Source organism: Loxodonta africana, chromosome 1 (genome assembly GCF_030014295.1).
Source record: "Loxodonta africana isolate mLoxAfr1 chromosome 1, mLoxAfr1.hap2, whole genome shotgun sequence".
Lineage (NCBI taxonomy): Eukaryota > Metazoa > Chordata > Mammalia > Proboscidea > Elephantidae > Loxodonta > Loxodonta africana.
In genome coordinates, this window is record NC_087342.1 from 141,691,625 (window position 1) to 141,711,646 (window position 20,022).

Here is a 20,022-nt window from a genome sequence, read left to right on the forward strand (position 1 = left end):
CTGTCGAGTCACTTCCAACTCATAGCGACCCTATGGGTCAGAGTAGACCTGCCCCGTAGGGTTTCCAAGGAGTGCCTGGTGGATTTGAACCACCGACCTTTTGGTTAGCAGCCGTAGCACTTAACCACTATGCCACCAGGGTTTCCAACCCTGTATAGAAGTAGGAAATAATACTTCGCCAACTTTGAATGTGAAGCTTGAATTTTTATTTTTTAGATGACAGGATACCATTAAAGACACTTGAACACAATTGTGAATAGGACAATCATTGTTAAGACAAAGGTTGCCAGATTGGATGTAATTTTTTTTTTTTTTTTATTAGGACTCGAGGAACTTAGGGACAAGGTTTGCCTAAAATTTGTTATGATAATACCCGGTACTTTCCCAGTTTTTGCCCTGAAAGTTGTGAATCCCATTAAAGTCCTCAGTCCAAGGCAAACTGAGACAATTGGTCACCCCAGAATAGTTTTTTTGCTATTATTTTGATTGGAAACAAATTCCTATTCCTAGTATTAGGAGAAACTTTTTATTTTCATGGTATCTATTAAAAACTGGCATGATTGAGAAATAATTATCAAATGTGCTCATTAATAGTACTCATCTAACATCTGTTTTTAACTGAATGCTTGTTGACTGCCTAAAGTATGCCAATAATACTTTTTTATATAGTATGTATACAATCAGAGAAGTGTCCAAATCATAAAAATATAGCCTGATGAAATATCACAAGTGAATATACACACTTGTAACCAATAAACCCAAAACCAAACCCAGTGCCGTTGAGTCGATTCCGACTCATAGCGACCCTATAGGATAGAGTAGAACTGCCCCATAGAGTTTCCAAGGAGCACCTGGTGGATTCAAACTGCCAACCCTTTGGTCAGCAGCCGTAGCTTGTAACCAATACTCAAGTTAAAAAAAATAGGCCATTACAGCACTCTGATAACCTCCTCAGACCTCTCCCAATCAATACCCTCTCTCTCCTCTCAAATGTAATCACTATTCTGACTTCTAACCCCATAGATTAATTTTGCCTGTTTTTAAACTTTGTAGAAATGAAATAACAGTATGTACTCTTTTGTGTGCTTTTAAAAAAAAAAAAAAATTATTTTTTTATTGTTTGGGGAATTCATTCATGTTGTTGCTGTAGCTAGTTTGGATTTTTATTGCCATGTAGTATTTAATTGTATGGATATACTACAATTTGTTTTTACAAATGGCCAAGGATAACAGTTTCTGTCTGTAATGACTAATGCTGCTATGAGTATTCTTATGTCTTTTGGTTCACATATCTATGCATTTCTATTGAGTGTATTCAGAGTGGGATTGCTGGGTCACAGCTTTAGTTGATAGTGTCAAACAGTTTTCTAAAATGGATGTACTGACCCTCTACCAGCAGGCCTGTTGCTCTTGCTCCAATCCTTGTATTTCAGTTTTTAATTTGAGTCATTCTGATGCTGTTAAGTGGTTTTCTCATTGTGATTTTAATTTTCATTTTCCCCACGACTAATGATGTTGATCATCTTTTCATATGTTTATTGGCTATCTGGATATCCTTTTGCAAAGTGCTTATTTGAGTCTCTTGCCAACTTTTCTATTGGATTTTCTTTCTTATTTTTAGGATATTTATATAATCTAGATACAAATCCTTTGTTGTATGTGTCTATTATAAGTAACTTCTCACATCAAGTAGTGAAGGTTTTTGATGAAAATAAGTTCTTAATTTTAATACAGCTAAATTTCATTAATCTTTCCTTTTGTGATGAGTGCTTTCTGTGTGTTTTTAAACAAATCTTTCCGTATACTAAGGTCATAAATAAATATGTCTACTTTTTTTTTTTTCCAGAAACTATTTTACCTGTTATATATTTTAGCCACCCAGGAACCAGTATGTATATGTATATACATATATATATATGTTTATACATGCACATACATAATGCTTACAAAAATAACGTGTGGGGGGTTGTGTGGTTGGAAAAGAAACATACGACGCATGTGCTACTTGCATAAAAATATGGTAGAGTCCCTGGGTGGTGCATGCAGTTTACATAGGGCTACCAACCAAAAGATTGGCAGTTTGAACCCACCCAGATTATAGCCATGAAAACCCTGTGGAGCACAGTTCAACTCGGAAGCATATGGGGTTGCCGTGACTGGAATCCAGTCAATGGCAATGGGTTTGGTTTGGTTGGGTTTTATATATACATATATATTCTACCTGAATTTAACATTTGTGTATGTGTAAGATCAAGGATCAAGATTCTTCCCCCCACCCCACCAATGTAGATATCCAATTGACCCAGCAGCTTTTATTGAAAAAAATTATCTTTTCCCCTCACTGTTGTTGGAAATTCTATGTGTGGTGTCTGGTTTTAGATGCTTTATTCCATAGTTCTTTTTGTCCTTGTATTAACACTATCTTAATTACTGCAGCTTCTTAAGTGTCAGTTTCTGGTAGTGTAAATTTTTCAACTTGTTTGCCTTCAAGCCTATTTTGGTTAGTCTAGGTCTTTTGGATATCTATACAAATACTAGAATCCATTTGTCTGTTTTCACTAAAAAAATGGAATCTTCATTGATATTTAGTTGAAGCTATAAAGCAAGTTGGGAAGAACTGATATCTTTATGATTGGATTTTCCAGTCCTTGAACATAGTATATCCCTTCATTTAATAGTCTTTACAAAACATTATTGAGAGTGGTTTTCTACTTAGAGATTTTGCACGTCTTTTGTGAGATTTACCCCTAGATATATGATTTTTTTGTTGCTTTGGTAATAAATGATATCTTTTTTTCCCTTAATATAACCTCTCCTTGTTTGTTGCTAGTATACGCTAGTATACGTAAATACGATTGACTTTTAGATACTGACCTTAGACACAATGACATTGCTCAGTTCACTGATTTAATTCTAATAGTTCTCCTGTAGTTTCTTTGGATTTTTCCATGTATCACAGTCACGTTGTTTGAGAATAATATAACTTTTATTTTCCCTTCCAATCTTAATATCTTTCATTTATTTTCTTTATCGTATTGTACTTGTTAAGACCTCTGGTATGATGATGAATAGAAAGGATGATTAAAAAAAAAAAAAACTGACTAAACCTGTTCCCATCAAGTTGATTTTGACTCAGAGTGACCCTATAGGACAAAGTGAAACTGCCCCATAGGGTTTCCAAGGAGCGGCTGTTGGATTCGAACTGCCAGTCTTTTTGGTTAGCTGCCCAGCTCTTAACGACTGTACCACCAGGGCTTCAGAAGGAATGATAGATAGGTGGCGTTATTGTCTTACTCTTTATTTTAAGGAGAAAGCTTTTAATATTTTACTCATTGTATGATGATTGCTATAAATTTTTATAGCTATTCCTTATTGAATGAGTTCTATTTACCTGGATTACTAATTATTTGGTTGGATGACTGGATGTTGAATTTTGTCAAATGCTTTTTCTGCATCTGTTGAGTTGATCGTATATCCTCTTTTTTCTGTTATTATGATTAAATGTATTCATTTTAAGATATTAAGCCAATTGGTATTTAGGAATAAACTCAATTTGATTGTAATTTATTATCCCTTTTTTATATCACTAACTAATATTTTGTTTAAGATTTTTGCATTTATGATCAAAACAGATAAGCAGAATAGAACTTTTATATTCATGGGATGTTAAATAATATTATTGAAGCTCTTTTGTTCGTAGATACTTAGTAGTAAATTACAGGCTAGTAAAGGGTAAAATTTTTTATGTGGAAACAGTAGTCTATGAAAATGGTGAAGTAGCTTTTCTTTATTAGTTAGACTTTATAACATATAAAATATATTATAAAATTTTTACTTTTGTGCATGTATAAGGGTAAAGACTCCCTCAACCCAGACTAGAGGCATTTAAATCCAGACTGGTCTCTGACAATGTTCTAGATAAGAATTTAGGAAGGTGGCTATGTTGCACATTTATAAAACCAACTTCTTAAAGGCAAATTGTCAGTGTTTGGCCTAAGGCTTTTAGTTTTTCTTTGTATTTTCAGAGCAGTTTGTAACATGTTCTCTTGTTTAGGTTTCACTTTATTATTATCAAATATTATTTTTCCCTTTTAATAACAACATATACAATTTCAGAAACTAAAGAGCCTCAAGAACCAAAGGTTCCAGAAAGTAACCAGAAACAATTACAATCTAAGAGAAAGTCACAATGTGTAAACCAAAATCCTGCTGCATCTTCAAATCAGTGGCAGATTCCAGAGACAATCCGAAAGGTTGATACAGAGGTAACGTTTTTCCCCTAAGTATTTTTTTTATGTGACATTGCCATTGTTTGTAGTCTGTCTCTGAAGTATGATGGTCATATTAAGTATATTTTCCTCTGTTATTAAGTGCTTGTGCATCATATTTAGTAGAATAGTTTATTTAAAGGAGATTTTTTGCCCTTCACAAAATAACAGTCAGTCACAGTCATAGGTTAAGTAAGAGTATATATGTCAAGCTGGTTTCTTTTCTGTTTTTCATAGTGTTTCTAGTTTACTGATAAACTAGTGCTGGGGTCAGCAAACTACAGCCAGTGGGCCAAATCTAGTCTGCCACCTTTTTCTATAAAGTTTAATTGGAACACAGCCTGCTCGTTAGTTTACCTGTTGCTGCTTTTGCGGTAGAGATCATTTGTCTGGCAGAGCCTAAAGTGTTTATTCTCACCTGCACAAAAAAGATAAGCTGACCCCTGAACTAGTGCAGTGTTGTACCAAAACATTTGACAATTTATTGTGTGTGTGTTTGTAACAGTTTGAATGGTCATTCACAACAGCTTAGGGGCCATTTTCAGAAGGAATGATGTGGTAGACACTGGAGAACGACACGTACAGTCCATTGCCGTCCCTCCTCACCATTTCTTTTCAGTGATTTATTGAGAAAACAGTAAAGGCCTTGTATTTTAACTCAGTGATTCTCAAACAAGGAGCCCTGGTGGTGCAGTAGTTAAAGTACTTGGCTGCTAAGCAAAAGGTCAGTGGTTTGTACCCATCAGCTGCCTCCGTGGGAGAAAGATGTGGCAGTCTGCTTCCGTAAAGATTTACAGGCTTCGGAACCCTATGGCGATGGCAGTGGGTTTTGGTGCTCTCAAACATTTTCGTCTGTAGGCCCCTTTACACTCTTAAATGTTACAGAGGCGCCTTAAGAGCTTTTGTGTATGTGAATTATATTTATCTGTATTTACTGTATTTGGAAAATAAGACATTTAAAACATTTATTAATTAAAAACGACAACCCATTACTTGTGAATATGTGAAAAGTACATTTTTCAAAATGGAAAAACGTAGTGAGAAAAGTAACATTGTGTTACATTTTTTGCAAATTTGATTAATGGTTTGCTTAACAGCAAACTGGATTCTTGTACCTGCTTTTGAATTCAGTCTGTTATATTATCATTCTCATATAGCCTCAGGAAAAGTCCACTGTATACTCATCAGAGAATGAAAGTGAAAAGGGCAAATAATGTCTTAGTATTACTCTGAAAATACTTTTTTTTTTAATTTATTTATTTTTATTATCATACTTTAGATGACGGTTTACAGAACACACTAGCTTCTCATTAAACAATGAGTACACATATTGTTTTGTGACATTGGTTACTAATCCCATGACATGTCAACACTCTCCCATTCTCGACCTTGGATTCCCTATTTCCAGCTTTCCTGTCTGCTCCTGCCTTTTCATCCTTTCCCCTGGGCTGCTGTGCCCCTTTAGTCTCATTTTGTTTTACGGGCCTATCTAATCTTTGGCTGAAGGGTGAAAATCAGGAGTGACTTCATTACTGAGCCAAAAGGGTATCCGGGGGCCATATTCTCGGGGTTTCTCCACTCTCTGTCAGCCCAGTAAGTCTGGTCTTGTTTTGTGAGTTAGAATTTTGTTCTACATTTTTCTCCAGGACCCTCTATTATGATCCCTGTCAGAGCAGTCAGTGGTGGTAGCCGGACACCATCTAGTTGTGCTGGATTCAGTCTGGTAGAAGCTGTGGTACTTGTGGTCCATTTGTCCTTTGGACTAATCTTTCCCTTGTGTATTTGGTTTCCCTCATTCTCCTTTGCTCCAGACAAGCTGAGACCAGTGGACTATCTTAGATGGCTGCTCGGTCACAAGCTTTTAAGACCCCAGGCGCTACTCACCAAAGTAGAATGCAGAACATTTTCTTTATAAAGTATATTATGCCAATTGAGCTAGGTGTTCCCTGAGACCATGATCCCCACAGCCCTCAGCCCAGTAATTCGGTCCCTCAGGAAGTTTGGATGTGTCTATGGAGCTTCCATTACCTTGCCTTGTATAGGTTGTGCTGGCCTCCCCAGTATTGTGTGCTGTCTTACCCTTCACCAAAGTTACTGCTTATCTGTTGTCCATTTAGTGTTTTTCAGTCCCCACCCCTCCCCTCCCTCAGAACCATCAAAGATTATTTCTGTGTGTAAACATTTTCATGAGTTTTTACAAGAGTGGTCTCATAGTATTTGTCCTTTTGTGATTCACTTGTTTCACTCAGCATAATGCCCTCCACATTCATCCATGTCGTGAGATATTTCGCAGATTCATCATTGTTCTTTATTGTTGCGTAATACTCCATTGTGTGTATGTACCACAGTTTGTTTATCCATTCATCAGTTGATGGGCATCTAGGTTGTTTCCATCTTTTTGCTATTGTGAACAGTGCTACAGTGAACATGGGTGTGCATGTGTCTATTTGTGTGACAGCTCTTATTTCTTTAGGATATAGTCCTAGGAGTGAGATTGCTGGATCATATGGTATTTCTATTTCTAGCTTCTTAAGGAAGCACCATATCATATTCCAAAATGGTCTTACCATTTTGCTTTCCTACCAGCAGTGCATAAGAGTGCCAATCTCCCCACAGCCTTGCCAACGTTTGTCATTTTTCTGTTTTTTTGATTCATGCCAGTAATGCCAGAGTGAAACCGTATCTCATTTTGGTTGAAAATACTTTCAACCATCCAGAGCCCATGAAAGACCCCCCCGCCCACCTTGGGTTTCTTGGACCACACTTTGAGAACTTGATCTAACTGATGAAGTGTATAACAAATGTTAGCTTATAAGGATCATTACATGTTAAATTATGAATGATGTTAAGCAAACATCTTCTCTTTTTTATTTTTTAAACTTGTAAGTAAGGGGGTTCAAAACTATTTATGTGTCATTAAAACTTGTTGCCTTCGAGTTGATTTCGATTCATAGTGACCCTATAGGACAGACTAGTACTCCCCTGTAGGGTTTCCAAGGAGCAGCTGGTGGATTTGAACGGCCAGCCTTTTGGTAAGTAGCCACAGCTCTTAATCACTGTGCCACTAGGGCTTCTAGGTGTAATTAGGGAAGTGCAAATCAAAACCACAATGAGATACCACATTACATCCACTAGGAAGGCTGTAATTAAAAAGAAAACTAATGAAAGTATTGGTGAGGATGTGAATAAATTGGAACCCTCATACACTGTTGATGGGAATGTAAAAAGGCGCCGTCTACAAAACTGGCAGTTCCTAAAAAGGTTAAACATACAGTTACTGTATGACTTAACAGTTCCACACTCAGGTATATGCCTAAGAGAAATTAAAACATGTCCACACAAAAATGTATATGCAGATGTTCATAGCAGCATTACTCATAATTGTCAAAAAGTAGAAATAACTCCAATATCCCTAAATTTGATTAATGGTTAAACAAAATGTAGTACATATACACAATGCAATATGATTCAGCAATAAAAAGGAATGAAGCACCAGTGTGGATAAGCTTATGCTAAGAGAAAGAAGTCAGTCACAAAAGCTCATACATGATCCCATTTTATATAAAATGTGTGATAGGCAAATCCATAGATAAAGAAAGCAGATTAGTGGTTGTCAGGGGCTGGTAGGAGAAAGAAATGGGGACTTTGACCACTAATGGATCTGCGATTTCTTTATTTAAGATTATTAAAGTTAAATGCCTGGTTACAGTAGCCCTGATTGCGTTGGGTATCATCCTGTTTTGTTAAACAATGTCATGTAACTTTCCTCTCCACGTGTAATCAGTTTGAACAGAATATAATAGGCTTCAGAATTTGGAGTGAAAGACTTCTATTGCAAAGTTATTTTAAGTCTGGAATACATATGCCTACTTGTTTTGGCATTCTTTTATTTCCTATTTTTATTTCTTATTTGCTTTTAAAAGTTATACTGTTTGTAAAACTATTGTAACGGGTGAATAATTAAAAGATCTAAATCATAGTGTTTTTTATTTTGGTTTAGCAGAAACATACTACTTTTGAGCAACCTACCTTTTCAGTTTCAAAACAGTCACCACCAATATCAACACCTAAGTGGATTGATCCAAAATCTCTTTGTAAGACACCAAGCAGCAATACCTTGGATGATTACATGAGCTGGTAATTACTTTTGACACTTAGCTTGGGAGGTACGGTGGTACAGTAGAAACAAAATGGACTTCGGAGCCAAATAGATCTGCAGTTGAATTCTGCTGTTACTTGAAAGGCTTTTCAAATTCACATTTTTCTCAGTGTCAGTTTTCTCATCTGTAAAAAATAGGTAAGGAGAAGGTAAATACAGTAATATATATTTGAGGTTGCAAAACTTATTTATAATCATGCATTGCCAAATGGATACCTTCCTAAAATGTTTTAAAGGTTAGGTTTCATAGAGCAGATAAAGGGTGGAGAAATTTTATAGCAAAGGAAATGTTAATTGGAATGTGATAATTTCTGGAAGAGGATGGTTGTATAGGTCACATAGTTCTGGGAGTATTCAAAGAATACAAGGTTTGAATGAAAGGGAATGAGGGATGATTAAAGAAATTTGATAGTCTGTGCTGACTGACAAACAAATTACAAGGGGAGTATTACAAAAACAAATTGATGTCATTTCAAAGAAAGGAAATAAATGGATATGGTGCATCATAACCTTCAACTGGTGACTATGTTTTTAATTTGTTTGAAGGTAACTTTGGTCTATGATGGCTTTTGTTTTTCGTTTTCACAATATACACTTTCAATCTTAATTAGAACTGGCCTTAGAAGTTATATAACCCAACTCTTACCTATTTAATATAATTTTGCTATATATTGCTTCGTTTTATTATACTTAGAATATTTTAAAGCATGATTGCTAACTAACATGGTGATACAGTTACTTCTTGTGGTATTAGATTATTTTTTCTCAACAAGTATTTGTAAAGTTCTTTGTGCCAAGCATACAAGTATGCTCTTTGTGTTGAGCATGTAGTAGTGAACAAGACAAAGCACAAATGTGAACTGGAGAGGTGTAAGCTTAGCAGCCAAACTCCTTGGATGTAATTGGTGCTGAGATATTTCTAACAGACTGTTGTAGAACATCATTGTAAAAAAGCCCTCATAAAACCTATGATCAGCCATATACTGACCTTTGCCTTGGCTAAATCCTTATAAAAAACATTCCAACTCCATATTTTTAAATGCCATTTATTTTACTAACAAGGATTTCTTGTCTGGGGACAAAAAAAAATTACTTTCAGAAAGAATTTTCCAAAATAAAACTTTGGGTGATGATGTATCTAGAAAAAGCAAATGTTAGCTACATGATGAAAACTGACCTGGATTCTATTTGATGTGATACTTTTGAGTTTATATCGATCTTTGAAAATCACATGTAATCTGAATCAGTGTCTTGTTTTTTAAACTTTAACATTTTAAATTAAAATAATTTCTTTCCTAGTTTTAGAACTCCAGTTGTAAAGAATGACTTTCTGTCAGCTTGTCAGTTGTCAACGCCTTATAGCCAACCTGCCTATTTCCAGCAGCAACAGCAGCAAATACCAGCTACACCACTTCAAACTTTGCAGGTTTGATAAACTTTATTATGTTTAGGTATAATTAATTTTGACTCGACGGCATTGGGTTTTATAATTAATTTCATAGTTTTTTTTTTTTTAAATAGCACCTGGTTGTCCGGAAAAGTCTTAAAGACTTGTCCGTTCTTATTCGCATTAGGCAGAACTCTTTTCTGATATCCTTACAAGGGTATGCCTTGTGACTTTGAGAGGTTGCAGTTGTTGAACAAGCTAGTGAAGCTTTTCTCAATAATTAGGCCAGAGGACCCAGTTTGAATAGTTGAATTATTTTTCTCTTGTGATCTTGGTTACTTTTTATTCTGTTTAACTAGTTAAATAGAAATTTAAGTAAATTTCATTGGTTGATGAATATATGATACATTTGGAAAAATAAATTTAAAAATATCAGAATAGCAATATGAGGTGTGTCTTAGTTTCTCAGTGTTGCTATATCAGAAGTACCACAAGTGGGTGGCTTTAATAAACAGAAATTAATTTTCTTACAGTAAGGAGGCTATAAGTCTGAAATCAGGGTACCTACTCTAAGGAAAGGCTTTCTCTCTCTGTTGGCTCTGAGGTCAGGTCCTTGTCTCTTTTCAGCTTCTGTTCCTTGGTTCCTTGGCAGTCTTCCTGTGGTATGGCTGTGCTTCATTGCTTTTGTATCTAATCTACTTTTGTATCTCAAAAATATGGGCTTAAGACACACTTTACACTGACAGGACCTCATTACCATAACAAAAAAAACTGTTTTTAAATGGGACTATATCCATATATGCAGGTTAGTGTTCCAGCTCATATTTTGAGGGGACGCAATTCAATCCATATAAGGTGAAGTAATTATTCTAAACTAATAGAAAAAATTACGTGTTGATGAGATGACTGGATTGCCATATGGGGAAGAATTTGTTTAGACACTTTCCTAACACTCGTAACTAAATTTAGTTCCTAATAGAGATATCTGAGAGGCAGCTTAATCCTGGTAGAAAACATGGCCTTGGGGTCAGATTTCCTGGGCATGAATCTTGGCCTCACAACTTACCAACCGGTGTGACCTTTTGCAAGTTGTTTGAATTGTCTACGCTCATTTAGTCTGTAAAATGGGGATAATAAAACTACCTACCATGTAGGATTGTGGTAAAGATTAAATTAGTGTATGTTTAACTCTTAAAACAGTTTAGCAGCAATTGTTATTTAAATAAAACTCATGAATAATTAACTATAACAATCAAGTGAGAAAAAGTTAGTTGAAAATAGATTATACTAACTATGAAAAAGAGGTGATAGTTGTTTTTGAGGATTGAAATAATATAACAAATTACAAAGGAGGAGGGTGGTCAGATTTGCCCATAGGTTCCTGCAAAAAACATTTATAAGTTATTATTAGTATCAGATCCTGTTTGAGTTGAAATTTAAATGGTGAGCAGAGATAACCAAGTGAAGGAGCTGAGGGAAGCCTGGATGAGGCCAGTGTTGGGAGGGAACTTAAAAGAGGCCAGAATATGGCAGGAAGAGAAGAGCTGGTCTTCAAGGTTCTACTCGGCCCTTAAGTTTTACCCTATGTGGGATAAGAATCTGTGAGATGAGTTGGAGTGTGGAAGTAATGTGACCTGATTTGCGTTTTGAAAAGATAACTGGCCACAATAAGGAGGATGGACTAAGAGGGGCTGTGGGGTATCCTGTGTAGAAAACTGAACTTCACTTTTTTTTTTTTTTAATTGGAAATAAGCCAGAATTACTCTATAAACTGTCAGCAGCCAGAGGAAAAGGACAGTGAACTGTTTTCTTTCCTCTCAGAAATTTTCAGAGTTTAAATATGAAAGGAAGAACAAAGGGAGGAAGCCAGAAAAAGGGAGTCTGGGGGGCCTTGATAGAATTACAACTTGAATGAAAAATGGAAAGTATGTACTTAATAGCCTAATGCTTTCTTACAGAACACACATTTCATGACCCAACAGTGTCTCTCAATCCTACAGGTTAAAGATATTAAGAGCCTTTATCTTTTTATAATAAATGGAAGATTATATGAGAGGGATTTGCCATTTGGTCTCTAAAGCAGGACTTAGTTAAATTAAAATTTATTCAGATCTCATTTCAGCTTGTTAAATCAGCTAATCAGGAGCATATTTTCTTTCAGCATCCTCATCAGTTCAGAATAAGCCTTGTCATAGCACTCCCTCTGTCAGAGCATTTGTAGGTCCACGAGAGGTCCTCCATTTTACAAGATTCTTGGACTGAGTTAGTTTTTTTTTTTTTTTCCTTGTATTTAAGGTTAGGCAAAAGAAATATTTATTTTTCTTAATTACTCAAAATTGCACAATTATTTTAAATTTCATATTTTCTCTTTGCAGAAGACTTACATAATTTCACAGTATTGAGAAGCTCTTGAGATATTCCAGGTGTAACAGGATGCTAGCTTAAGACTAGGGGAGTGGTGGTGGAGATGGAGAGAAGTGAATGGGATTGAAGAGATACAGAAACTAAACTAGAAGCAGTAAACAATGAAAAATTCTACTGAAATGAAATATAATAGGCTTAATAGCTATACTACTGATAGAACTTTTTCACATATAAAAATATCCCAAAAGGTAAACAGCCAAGCTGTTAGAAATGTAAGTAATAAATATATGAGAAAATGTTCCATTTTGCTACTAATTGAAGAAAGAAGTATCCTTAAAAAATATCCGTTTTGCCTCCCAAAAACTTTCTTAAAGCTAAAACCGAAGACTGAGCAATCACTTGGAAAAATAATATTCTTGGTAGCCTTTTGATTTGATACTATTTTTTTGGCAATCCAAATTGCCAAATGTGGAACTTTGAATGTGATCATACACTTTGACCTAGTATACTCACTTTTGGGAATTTATATTAAGGAAATAATTCAAAAGAAAAAAAAAATTTGTCCATACACAAAGGTGTTCGTTAAACTTTTTCTTAGATTTGTCTCGTCCTATGCACAGTGACACTCGTGAGTGAAGAAAAAGAAAGGAAGACATCTAACAAAGCCTTTTGTTTGCATCCTGTAAGGTCAATGTGGAAAAAAGTTATGGGCTTCTGATGTATAATCAGGGAAACAGCAACGTGAAATAAATTTATTCAAGTTAATACAGTATATACTACGAAGTAATCAGTGAGAATAAAGTCAAAGTGAATGGATGACTCCAGTTTCAAGGAGCTCAGTTATCTAAGTGACAGACATGGCAATATAATTACAGTGCATCATAGTTACCTTGTGCTGCTGTAACAAATACCACAAGCGGGTGGCGTTCACAAGGAGAAATTTATTTTCTCACTGTTCGGGAGGCTAAAAGTCTGAACTCAGGGCGCTGGCTCTAGGGAAAGTCTTTCACTCTCTGCTCTGGGAGAATGTTTCTTTTCAGCTTGTTTCTTAGTTCCTTCGTGATCTTCATTTGGCATGGCATCTATTTTCCCCCATCTCTGCTTTTTTGCTGCTTGCTTAATCTGTTCTTTTCTATCTCAAGAGATTGATTTAAGACACACCCTATACTGATACTGCCTCATTAATACAAAAAGAAATCCCATTCCCAAATGGGATTATAACCACAAAAATAGGGGTTAGGATTTACAACACACATTTTAAGGGGACACAGTTCAATCCATAGCTCAGTGTATATGGGAAAGGCAATAAAACATAGAAGGTACAATGAAAAATGGACAAGAGCAATCAAGCTGTTCATTATGATAAGAAAGGCTTCAGGAGGTTTTGAAAAAGACAGTAGTTTTCTAAAAGGTCAAGTCAAAAAGAAAAGGCATTTTAGGAATAACAGTAGGAATCCCTCAAAACTGGTGTTCTGAGAACATGATTTTATGTTGTAAATCATGTTTTCAAAATCTGGTCTTTGTGGATGCATGGTTTAGTTCAGCACTTAATCTTAAACACAAAGATGCAGTAACAGTTTTTGTTCTTCCCCAAACCTAACAGAGGTAGAGAATAGTTTATATGCCATTATCTCAATATACGGATAAAGAGCCAGGCCCTAAAAAATGTGTGTTGTTTTGGAAGTAGATGTTTTCTGACATATGTACAGCTATTTTTATGTTTTTGCCCAAACCCACATTTTTTTAGACCTTTATATTGCCAACTGATTTTGCCCACTGGCTGTTTTTGCCTTCATGCACAAAATCTTTGAGTTAAGGAAGGGATTACTTCATGTGCAAAGGCCCAGCTGCCTGTTCAAGGAACTACCAATTTTCACAATTGCTAGAACATCAAGCATAAGGGGAGGGGGGAATGAAGGATCAAGTTGTATTGTACATCAGTGGAAAGTTTTGCCAAGGAAGATGCTAAAGGTCAGAAAATTTAAGTAACTCATTGAACGTCACCCAGAAAAAAGAGGCATTGCTGAAATACGCATTTGTCTGATTGACTTGAGCTCTTAGCACTTTAGCACATTGCCTCCTTTATAATATAATATTAGATGAGAAAAAACATAGATATAATTGTGTGTGTATGCGTGTGTGTAGCATTCATCATCAAAAAGAACATTTCAAGATCTATCCTGAAGTACAGTGCTGTCACTGATAGGATAATATCCATACACCTTCGAGGAAGACCACTAAATACTACTATCATTCAAATTTACACACCCACCACTAATGCAAAAGATTGAGAAATTGAAGATCTTTACCAACTTCTGCAGTCTGAAATTGATCAAACATGCAGTCAGGATGCATTGATAATTACCGGAGGTTGGAACGTGAAAGTTGGAAATGGAGAAGGATCAGTAGTTGGAAAATACGGCCTTGATGATAGAAACGACACTGGAGATCACATTATAGAATTTTGCAAGACCAATGACTTACTCATTGCAAATACCTTTTTTCAACAACATAAATGGTGACTGTACATGTGGACCTTGCTGTATGTAATACATAGCAATCAAATTGCCTACAACTGTAGAAAGAGACGATGGAGAAGCTCAAATCATCAGTCAGAAAAAGGCCAAGGGCCGACGATGGAACAAACCAATTTCTCATATGCAAGTTCAAGTTGAAGCAGAAGAAAAAACAGGTTCACAGAGCCAAAGTATAACTTTGAATATATCCCACCTGAATTTAGAGACCGTCTAAAGAATAGATTTGAGGCATGAACACTAATGACAAAAAAGCAGACAAGTTATGGGTGACATCAAGGACATCATACATGAAGAAAGCAAAAGACCACTAAAAAGACAAGAAAAAAAAGACCAAAATGAATGTCAGAAGAGACTGAAATTTGCTCTTGAACGTAGTCTAGCTAAAGCAAATGGAAGAAATGATGAAGTCAAAGAACTGAATAGAAGATTTCAAAGGGCTGCTTGAGAAGACAAAGTAAAGTGTAATGAAATGGGCAAAGACCTGAAGTTAGAAAATCAAAAGGGGAGAACGTACTTGGCATTTCTGAAGCTGAAAGAATTGAAGAAAAAATTCAAGCCTCGAGTTGTAATGTTGAAGGATTCTGTGGGCAAAACATTGAACAACACAAGAAGAATCAAAGGAAGTTGAAAGAAATACACAGAGTCACTGCACCAAAAAGAATTGTTTGACATTCAGCCATTTCACGAAGTCACACATGTTCAAGATCTGATGGGATTGAAGAAAAAAGTTCAAGCTACATTGAAGGTATTGGCGAAAAACAAGGCTCCAGGAATTGATGGAATACCAATTGAGATGTTTCAACAAATGGATGCGATACTTGAAAGCACTCATCTGTCTGTGCCAAGAAATTTGGAAGACAGCTACTTGGCCGGCCAACTGGACGAGATCCATATTTGTGCCCATTCCAGAGAAAGGTGATCTAACAAAATGCAGAAATTATCAAACAATATCATTAATATCACACACAAGTGAAATTTTGCTGAAGGTTATTCAAAGACAGATGCTGCAGTACATTGACAGGGATCTGCCAGAAGTTTAGGCCAGATTCAGAAGAGGATATGGAACAAGGGATATCACTGCTGATGTCAGATGGATCTTGGGTAAAAGCAGAAAATACCAGAAAGATGTTTACCTATGTTTTATTGACTGTGCAAAGGCATTTGACTGTGTGGGTCATAACAAATTATGGATACCAGTGCAAAGAATGGGAATTCCAGAATACTCAATTGTGCTCATGAGGAACCTATAAATAGACCAAGAGGCAGTGTTCAAACAAAATAAGAGGATACTGCATGATTTAAAATCAGGAAAGGTGTGTGTCAGGATTGTATCCTTTCACCATACTTATTCATTGTGTATGCTGAGCAAATAATCTGAGTAGCTGGAGTATATGATGAAGAACCTGGCAGCAGGATTGGAGGGAAACTCATTAACAACCTGCGATATATAGATGACACAACTTTGCTTGCCGAAAGTGAAGAGGGCTTGAAGCACTTACTGATGAAGATCAAAGACTACATTCTTCAGTTTGGATTATACCTCAACATAAAAAAGGCCTCACAACGGAGAAAAGATTGGAGTTGTCAAGGATTTCATTTTACTTGGATCCACAATCAACATCCATGGAAGCAGCAGTCAAGAAATCAAATGACGTATTGCATTGGCCAAATCTATTGCAAAAGACTTCTTTAAAATCTTAAAAAGCAGTGATGTCACTTTGATGACTAAGGTGTGCCTGACCCAAGCCATGGTATTTTCTATTGCCTTATATACATGCGAAAGCTGAACAATGAATAAGGAAGCCTAAAAAGAATTGATGCATTTGAATTATGACTGGCGAAGAATATCGAATATATCATGGACTGCCAGAAGAATGAACAAATCCGTCTTGGAAGAAATAAAGTCAGAATGTTCCTTAGAAGTGAGGATGAAATGAGACTTCGTCTCAAATACTTGGGACATGTTATCAGGAGGGACCAGTCCCTGAAGAAGGACATCATGCTTAATAAAGTACAGGGTTAGTGAAAAAGAGAAAGACCCTCAACAGGATGGATTGACACAGTGGCTGCAACAATGGGCTCAAACATAGCAATGATTGTGAGAATGGCACAGGACCAGGCAGTGTTTCGTTCTGTTGTACGTAGGGCCACTGTGAATCAGAAGAGACTTGACTACCTAACAACAATGTACATGTATGTATTTAAGTAGAGGTGTATTTAATGAAAAAGGAGAGAAGGGAAAAATAAAAAATGATAACTTATGAGTTTGTATGTTGTATGTTAAGTTTTTTCCCCCCCTTTAAAGACTATGTGTTTCCATTCAGAAGTAAAAACAAATTAAGGGACACATTAGAAGTTTGTCTATATGTTCATTTAATAATTTTATTTCTTTGACTAAGCATGTAGATCAAGTTCACTTCTTAAAATATTTTAACGAATACCCAAGTACTTAAGATTATTTGAAAAATGGAAGTATTTTGAATACTGGCTAGTTTTTTGAGCATAGTTCTTTGAACTTTTATTTATATATTTTGTTTAGATTTCAGCGTCCTCTTCAAGAAATGAGTGCATTACTGTTAAAGGAAGAATTTATTCCATATTGAAGCAGATAGGAAGTGGAGGTTCAAGTAAGGTAAGTGTTTTAAATTGTTGAGAAATGCATAAAAATACTCCAAACTTTTCTTTCTTTGTCTTTTTACCTTTTGAGGCTCTTCTTCATTAACTTCTAGAGGACCATATTGCCTTTTTTCCAGAGGGTCTTCTCATTCCCTGCCCTCCCACCTCCCCTCAACAGTTGACCTCTCATAGTTTTCCTCCTCTTAAACTGTCCGTTACTTTTCAGTCGTCCTCACATCCCTGATCTCGTTGGTAGAATACCCTACTGCCCAGTACTTGACCTCTTCTTTTTTCTCTCTAAACTCACTACTGTGGTGCTCTCATCCCAGCTCGTGGTTTTAAATACCATGTATGCTGACAATTCCCACACTTATATTTCCAGTTCCGACCTCTTCCTTGAATTCCAGACTTGTATATCGAACTGAGGGAGTCCTGGTGGCACAGTGGTTAAGCACTCAGCTACTTACTAAAAGGTCGGTGATTTGAACCCACCAGCTTCTCTGTGATAGAAAGATGTGGCAATTTGCTTCCATAAAGGTTACAGCCTTGGAAACCCTATGGGGAAGTTCTACCTTATCCTATGTTTGCTATGAGTCAGAATTGACTCGACGGCAATGGGTATATCCAACTGTCTGCTCAGCATTTCTTCTTGGATGTCACCTAGGCATTTAAGACTTAATGTGTCCCAAACACAACTCTTGCGAATTGACTCTTGTCACAGCCCCTAGTCTTCTTTAACAATTTTAAATGTCTTTTTCTTTAGATTATTTTCCTGGTTCAGGCATTCAACAGTGTTGTGAACGTATATGGAATTTAAATTACCTTTCTTACATGCTAATATAGCAACCTTTTAAGTTACATCTTTGAGTTATCGAATACCCGTTGTCACAGGTGGTTGGGAATGGACTATTTCTTTCCTATCCTGATTAACTTTTTTCCTTCTATATTCAGTAGGCCAAGAAACTTTTAATTGCTCATGACAGTATTTTAGTATTTCCTTCAGAATTTTCTCAACCTAAAATTCTACTAAACTTAGAAGTATTATGATAGTATGCAAATAATGTATTCTAAACTCTTTTCTTTGTCCTGTCATATTAGGTATTTCAAGTGTTGAATGAAAAGAAGCAGATACATGCTATAAAATATGTGAACTTAGAAGAAGCAGATAACCAAACTATTGATAGTTACCGGAATGAAATAGCTTATTTGAGTAAACTACAACAACACAGTGATAAGATCATCCGACTTTATGATTAGTAAGAAGTTTTAAAAATATTATAAAAGAGAACTCAATTTTTTTTTGCTATAATTCCTCAGGTAAATGATTATTAAAAATATAACCCAACCATTTATTATTTTATTGCTTTTATTTCTTTGCTTTTAACTACAGTGAAATCACAGACAAATACATCTACATGGTAATGGAGTGTGGAAATATTGATCTTAATAGTTGGCTTAAAAAGAAAAAATCTATCAATCCTTGGGAACGCAAAAGTTACTGGAAAAATATGTTGGAGGCAGTTCACACAATTCATCAACATGGTATTTTAAAATCTCTTCATATATGTAAAGTTAAAATATTTGTATCATCTTAGAATACAAACCCACTGCTGTCAAGTCGATTCTGACTTGTAGTAACCCTATAGGACAGGGTAGAATTCCCCCATAGCATTTCTGAATCTGTAAATCTTTTCCAGAACAGACTGCCACATCTTTCTTCTGCGGGATGGCTTGTGGGTTCGAATCACAGACTTTTCGTTTGCAGCCAAGTGCTTAATTGCTGTACCACCAGGCTCCTTCATCTGAGAATAGTGACTCTTAAAATAGTGTCACCTTAGAGAAATACAGCAATCATTTCAAAGTTTTGGTTATTGGCAGCTTCAGACCAGATAAACTAAATAATTGAAAGTTTATTTAGAGGAGGAATGAAACATTTCTCAAAGCACTGTTAATCTAGTAGATACAGGACGTAAACTTATCCCCACATCCATTATGTGAAATGTATCTTTCTCAATATTAACATAGTCCATAATCAATATCTGCAAATACTTGGAGTATAGTAGTTCTGAGATTTTGGGAGTCAGATATCCTAAAAGCATGAGACGTTTATTTCATTCTCCTAAATCACTTCGTATTGTGTGCCCCATTTGGAGATTTGGTTTTCTTCTTTTTTATTTTTAGCCCTACCTTTTTGGTTGATTTTCATTTATATTTGGCCTAGTCCTTTTAGGGCTTCTCTGCCTTTGCTCTGTCTTTTTTTTTTTTTTAATGGTCAGCCTTTATAATTGTAATTTATCTCTTCCTTATGTCTGTCTTCCTGTAAGTTAGGTTATTCACCAGTAATCAAGATCAGGGCCGTAGGGATGGTGGTGCCAAAAGCATTAGGGTCTTAACCATGTAGTAGTGTAACTTAAGGATGCTCTTTGGTGGGTAGTGAATCACAGTGGTTAAGAGCATAGACTCTGGAGGCAGACTGCCTGGGTTCAACTCATGGTCCTGTCACTTAGGCCATGTAATCTTGAGCAAATGATTTGAAAATCTTGAGCAAATTGAATTTGAAAATGGGAATAATAATAGTATATAGCCCCCTGAAAGTCAGGATAATAATAATACTGAAATATTACGCAGATTAAATGATTAAGAACCAGCAAAGTACTTAGAACAGTACCTGGGACATAGCAGGTAGTATGT

At 35.8% G+C, this 20,022-nt stretch overlaps 1 protein-coding gene across 4 annotated transcripts in view; it reads left to right on the forward strand.

The window, feature by feature from the left end:
• The window catches only part of TTK (TTK protein kinase), a 42,747-nt gene that overhangs the window by 13,593 nt on the left and 9,132 nt on the right, over nt 1-20,022 (forward strand). For 2 of the 4 annotated variants that reach the window (XM_064288308.1, XM_064288313.1), the window contains exons 11-16: nt 4,117-4,265; nt 8,272-8,405; nt 9,727-9,853; nt 17,255-17,347; nt 18,430-18,587; nt 18,722-18,873. In XM_064288308.1, the coding sequence (XP_064144378.1) occupies nt 4,117-4,265; nt 8,272-8,405; nt 9,727-9,853; nt 17,255-17,347; nt 18,430-18,587; nt 18,722-18,873 (813 nt within the window). Of the gene's footprint in view, nt 1-4,116; nt 4,266-8,268; nt 8,406-9,726; nt 9,854-17,254; nt 17,348-18,429; nt 18,588-18,721; nt 18,874-20,022 lie in introns of all 4 variants that reach the window. The other 2 variants (XM_064288306.1, XM_064288311.1) reach the window with 1 other exon arrangement.